The sequence below is a fragment of the Rhagoletis zephyria genome, unplaced genomic scaffold (assembly GCF_001687245.7).
Source record: "Rhagoletis zephyria isolate East Lansing unplaced genomic scaffold, Rhagoletis_zephyria_1.1 Rzeph_scaffold_03815, whole genome shotgun sequence".
Taxonomy (NCBI): Eukaryota; Metazoa; Arthropoda; class Insecta; order Diptera; family Tephritidae; genus Rhagoletis; species Rhagoletis zephyria.
The window spans coordinates 32,427-38,782 of NW_016160898.1; the positions used below are offsets into that span (position 1 = coordinate 32,427).

Genomic DNA, 6,356 nt, shown 5'->3' on the forward strand with positions numbered 1-6,356 from the left:
AATTTTTTTACACACAAAGCAGAAATTACCTGTCGATCCTCGCCCGCGGAAGCAAAATGTCTACCATGTGGAGAGAAAGCGACGGCGCAAACTTAGTATGGCCAGTTAGTGTATAATTTTCCCGTCCATTTTGACCTGGTTCCGCTAAAGTGCACTACTACCGTGTATAAATTAGTCGACCTTCTAATAAATCAAGCAATATTATTGTATCGCCGCCAGTCACCAAGAAATTTCCACTTGGGTGAAATGCAACATCATTCTCCGGCGACGAATGCACTGCATTATCTCGCCTTCAGCTATGTCAAATATCTTAGCGCGGTTACAATTTAATGCTAAAGCCACCAGATTACCGTCTGGATGCCACCAGATTACCGTCTGGATGCCATGCCAGCTGTCGTCCCATACCTCTTCCCCCGGTGAACGTTCCCACACATTTGCCTGAAAGTGTATCGCAAATTCTTAACTTGTCGTCGCCGCACGATGCAATTAACTTACCATTAGGACTGAATTTTGCTGCGCGCACCCATTTGTGTGTCCAGTGGAAGATGTGTATTTTGAATTAGTATTGTTACGATTATCATATATGTAATACTTCTATATTGGCAGTAAGCTAACTTCTCAATGTGTAAGCATTCCGAAATCAACCCTACAAGAACACTCCTAGTTAAATCACTTAATGTTTCACAGATATATTAGGTAGTTCGTTTATAGAAATATTAGGTAGCCTCTAAAGACGAGTTTCTATTAGCTTCTTAATGCTGATTGGAAAAAACTACCAGAAACTGTTGTGTACGTGAGAGTTTGCATCCCTTTCTAGCTCTTGCGCTTACCTCCATTTGTAAACATATACCTTGACCGCTCACACGCGTTAGGACTAACAGGTAATTACATGATTAAATACCTAAAACTACTAATGGACATTTATGGGAGCATTCTCGTACATATCCCTTAGGCATACCGGAAGTCTCAGATTGATTTCAGGTATAGGTCTGTTAGGCGTATCAGAAATATTTGTTAGACTTCTGTTATATGTTTGTTACGCCTACCACAAATCTTTAAGATACTTCTGGTATATGTCTGTTAGGCCTACCACAAATCCTAGATTGCCTTCTGGTATATGTCTGTTAGGCCTACCAGAAGTCTTAGATATACTTCTGGTATATGCCTGTTAGGCCTAACAGAAGTCTTAGAAATACTTCTGGTATATGTTTGTTAGGCCTACCAGAAGTCTTAGAAATATTTCTGGTATATGCTTGTTAGGCCTACCAGAAGTCTTAGATATACTTCTGGTATATGTCTGTTAGGCCTAACAGACATCTTAAATATACTTCTGGTATATGTTTGTTAGGCCTACTAGAAGTCTTAGAAATACTTCTGGTATATGCTTATTAGGCCTACCAGAAGTCTTATATATACTTCTGGTATATGTCTTTTAGGCCTACCAGAAGTCTTAGATAGGCCTACCAGAAAAATAAGTTACAGTTCTAGTATATGTCTGTTAGGCCTACCAGAAAAATAAGTTACAGTTCTAGTATATGTCTGTTAGGCCTACCAGAAATATTAGTTACACTTCTCGCATATATCTGTTAGGCCTACCAAAAATACTAGTTACACTTCTCGTATATATCTGTTAGGCCTGCCAGAATTATTAGTTACACTTCTCGTATATATCTGTTAGGCCTACCAGAATTATTAGTTACACTTCTCGTATATGTTAGGCCTACTATTGTTAATATAAGTTAAATAGAAACAAAAAATTTTTCTGTGGTTCTGTTACAATTTATTGAGTTCATATTTTAAGAATTTAAGTAGGTATAGTATAGAAGTGTTAAAATGTTATAATTCAATTTCATCTTTAAAAATTTTATTTTTAACTATAAAAATACAAACGATATAAAAATAAACTCATTGTCTACAAAAATAAATAAATTAAATCGAAAGAAAAACACATTCTTAAAAATAATAATAACACAGGCCAACAAAAATGGGAAAACAATTTGTTGTGGCAAATTTAAAAGCTGTTTTTCATATACCTTCTTGTGCTGATTACGAATCCGTAAGTATAAAGTTTCCATCAGCTCCAGATTTTGAGAAAAACGATGTGAAAATTAGAAAAAATCGCGTTTTTTGGAATATTTGAGAAGCAGATAGAAGGTGATGGAACCTTCCACTTAGGCTTCAATTAAAGACAAAACTCTCGACTACTATCCCTGAAAATACCATCCCTGCACCTTGACCCGATGGTCACTTATAGTCGTTTATTGAACAGTGGAAACTGATTTTTGGCTCTGGATTTTGGCTATCGCTATTAAACAAAAGTTGATAGAACCTTCAATTAAGGCTTAAATGAGGCCTAAGTGGAAGGTTCTATCAACTTATATCTGCTTCTCACATATTCCAAAACACGCGATTTTTTCTAATTTTCACAACGTTTTTCTCAAAATCTGGAGCTGATGGAAACTTTATACTTATGGATTCGTAATCAGCACAAGAAGGTATATGAAAAACAGCTTTAACATTAGACGCATCAAAATCAGTGTTGCCCTGTGTAATACTTCATTAATGGGTTTGAAAATGAAAATATTAAAGCCATATATTATTATTATACTTATTTTAGTTTATGTTGGCTTAACCGGATTTTTTGTTTAAGCCGATTATGGGCCAGGTCAATTGACTTTTTAACATTTTTTTCAAATGCTAGTCGTCCTTCGGTTTTAAATACGTCTGGAAACAATTTCAACAATAAAAATCAAACGATTGTTTAAATTTAATGAAGTTAGATACCATATAAAATTTCTTCCACCAGTTTTAACGCGCGTAATGATTTTTTCTCCTACCGCCCGTCCCAATATAGAGTTGCAGAAATTCATCAGTGAATAACTTCCGAATAACGTCATTCACGCTTCCCGCTGCCCCCTTTATTTTATAAATGAAGCTTATCTGATTTGGATAAAAATATCGAAAAAATTTTTGAATTAACTTTCACACGGATACATTCGTCCATACATATGTGTATATATGTATATATATACCGTCGTTTAAAGTACAAAACCCGCGTATCAAGATAATCAAAAACTGCGTATGTGAGGTTGCCCAAATTTTATAGTAGAGAGTAAAAACAGTCGTATGTCGAAATGGTTCTGTGTTTTATAAAGTAATCGCATTTCAGACTAGTATTTCTCAGGACGAACGGTTTTGTACTTTAAACGACGATAAGTGTGTATGCGTATAGTCAATTACCATTGCCTGTTTGTACTCGGGGTTCTCAAGTTTTGCCTCCACCTGGATTGAGCAGTCTACACTGAAGAGAGGGAGTGTACTAGAAATCTCTTGAATAGTTTCATCCTCGGTTTCTCCGGTCATAAGACAAAGGGAATTTTGAACCTTTTTAAGCATAACCTGGCACTCCCTTATCATTTGGTTCTGGGCCAACATGTCGCTGCGTTCTACAACCTATTACTCAAATAAAAAGTTATACTCGTATATATATGTACCTAAGTATATTTAGGTAACATATAGTTACTCACAGTCAAAATCGGACAGGTGTCTTTTTACTGTACATATTCACAACGACTTTAATGCAATATCTTTTTTGTTATTTTTTTAACTACTTTAAACTTACACTTTATTATATTGACATTTAATGCATGCTAAAAAAAATGTATACCCAAAAAAGATATTACATGAAAATCACTGTGAATATAGTGACAAGATAACTGTCCCATTTTGACTGTGAATAATTGTGTCTATTAATTATTAGCAATATGCTCAAACCAGCTGAATCGGAAGCAAAAGTTTTCTTACGATTTGGGAGAGCGCATTTTCGACGTTAGATATTCTATATTCAATCTTGTCTAACCGCTGCTCTATTGCAGTCTGGCTCTCAGAAATACTCTTCAATAGATTAAATATATCTGTAAGGATGTGTTTTCATATAATATACATTTTGTTTAGTATTTTATTGATATTTTATTGATTTTACCACTACTTTTCTCTGCATAGTATGCTGTTTTGGATGTGGTGGGGCCTTCTGAGCTGTTATATGCACTGGATGTTTCCCATCGTTTTTGTGTAATGCGCTGACCTATGAGAAAATCAGTTAAATTTAAGTAATAATAATACTGAATTCTTCCTTCACCTTGGTTTGGAGTCGATTTCATAGAAGGCTCAAAAATATCTCGTGAATCCATTATTGAATTATAATGTGTACTCTTTAAACATACTTTTTAATAAATAAAACTAACGAAATGAGTTGCTAATAAAAGCTAGTTTGAAAAATTATTGAAGAGGTGATGTAAAAGGGGTATGAGACTGAATTTATTTTGATGAGGAATGCAAAAATATTTGTAAGTTATATCTTCCTTTTCAACAGAAATAAATTGAGTGCCGATTTCGCTACCTAAGAGTATGCCTAACCCAAGAGATGATTGGAGAGGAACGTTAAAAAAATTTTCAGTTTTGTGAAAGGAAAGGCAAGTATATGTTTCATAGGGAGTACTCTTTTCCACTGCAATTACTTTCAATGGACCTAATTTCTGGCTAAAGCAGAAACAATCTTTTTCTTTTTTTGGATCTATGATAAATGAGTCAATATTCGTGCCACTGAAGTTTTCTAAATGGTCTACCTGCCTCTCTTTGAAACGTAAAAATAGTTGCTGCAAAATTTGATTCGGCTTCTTAACAAGTTTTTTTAAATACTGCATATAATCTCATACTTATACGCAGAAAAGTTGTCTAATGGGCCATATTGCTTTGCGCAGTCTGATAAATGTAATAAACCGTGGACATTAAAGCTCACGAAATGATCCCCATAAATATCTCCAAAATAGTGAACGAATTCCTCTATTATTTTCTGGGCAACATTTGCTTCAGAAGTGTACGATTTTTTATTACAAAGTATTAATTTTATTATTATTAATTAATTTAATTATTTAGTATTACGGTCGCTTTCCAATTACAAATATTATCTAAATTTCTAGATACTCTACCAAATTCTGATGGCACAAATTTGCTAAGAAAACTTATTTTTGCGTTCATTTGCGTAACATTTCCCTTTTTTATCAAAAATTGAAGTAATTTTTTCATGACCCCTAGATCCACCAGATGCATTACGTCTAGTGGAAATTGGGAAACCATTCCGAAATTATAAATCTCCAAAATACTTTTCTTTTGTCTAAAATTCAAGTTATGATGCGATAGATCAGTTCGAAGGTCAAACGATAAGTCTGTTCTTGAAACATGAAGTTCTTTTGAAAAACATACTCTATTTTGGATATATTTTCCTTGCTGACAGCACTTCGGACATCCCCTTTTGCTATTGAAATACTGTGTGCCAGTAACGAACGACCGCGCTGGAGAGTCGCATATAAACACACGAACATTAAACTTTTTGGGAACTGATCTTGAACCCACTTTCAGCCCATTTGCTCTCAAAGAAGCTACTTCTTCACAGAATTCTCTTAAGAAATCGTCTAAATTTTTTGGTTTGCTCATTCCTGAAAAGCAAGCTATAGTAAAGGGACTCTGTTTTGGAAAGCCGCTCCAAGTATTGGCCACAAAACTCTACGAGAGCTGTCAAACAATTTCAACCCATCAATTCCTACATCAATTAAAATTTCCTTGGCTGCTTCTAAGTATCTGAATTTACCGGATTCGAAATAGTTTTGAATACCTAAATATATAAACTCGCCTTCTGGAATTGTCATTATTTCTACTTTTTTTCTGTTCGTTCCTAATAGCGTTTTTGCTGACAGAGGTATTTTGGTTAACGTATGCAGTAAATCACTAAGGGAGTTGTGCATTATATTGTTTCTTATGGCCCAAGCCTTTAACTCCCTGCATTTATCTGTATCCCTGGGGCAGGAATCACTTATTTTTTTATGACATCTGAACTATCACTACACATATCTTCTTCATAAGATGAACTACTGGGCACTTGTGCAGGATTAGCTGCAGCGTTGCCATTTTAGCCGTTTTCCGGCTAGATTTAGCCGGTTATGATAGCAACTAGCCGGAGAAAATTCGATCTAGCCGGCAGCCGATTTGTTAGCCGGTTTGTAAAAAAAAGTTAGCCGTTTTTAGCCGATTTTACTATTTGCCTAATTTTCAGGTGCAAAAAGTAAACAAGTTGTTCGAAAGCAATAATGCAGACCCAATGAAGATTTTTAATGAACTCAATGTTTTACTTTCGCATCTATGCTCCCTAGTGGTTATTAGCGCGGACACATTTGATCCTATATGCTCCCCGTTGGAACCATACCTTGCTCCATTTCCACAGTTTTATCACAGTTTTGAAGAGTATTTAAAAACAAAAGTAAGCACAAACGCTTTTGACCACGAAGCCGAGAAAATAATTC

At 35.0% G+C, this 6,356-nt stretch overlaps 1 protein-coding gene across 1 annotated transcript in view; it reads right to left on the bottom strand.

Annotated features, from left to right (window-relative positions):
• Positions 1–219: 219 nt before the first annotated feature.
• LOC108369716 (uncharacterized) overlaps positions 220–6,356 on the bottom strand; it is a 12,847-nt gene continuing 6,710 nt past the window's right edge. The window contains exons 2-3 of the mRNA XM_017624886.1: positions 496–567; positions 220–438 (exon numbers count right to left, since the gene is read on the bottom strand). Of these exons, the coding sequence (XP_017480375.1) occupies positions 220–438; positions 496–567 (291 nt within the window). The remainder of the gene's footprint in view (positions 439–495; positions 568–6,356) is intronic.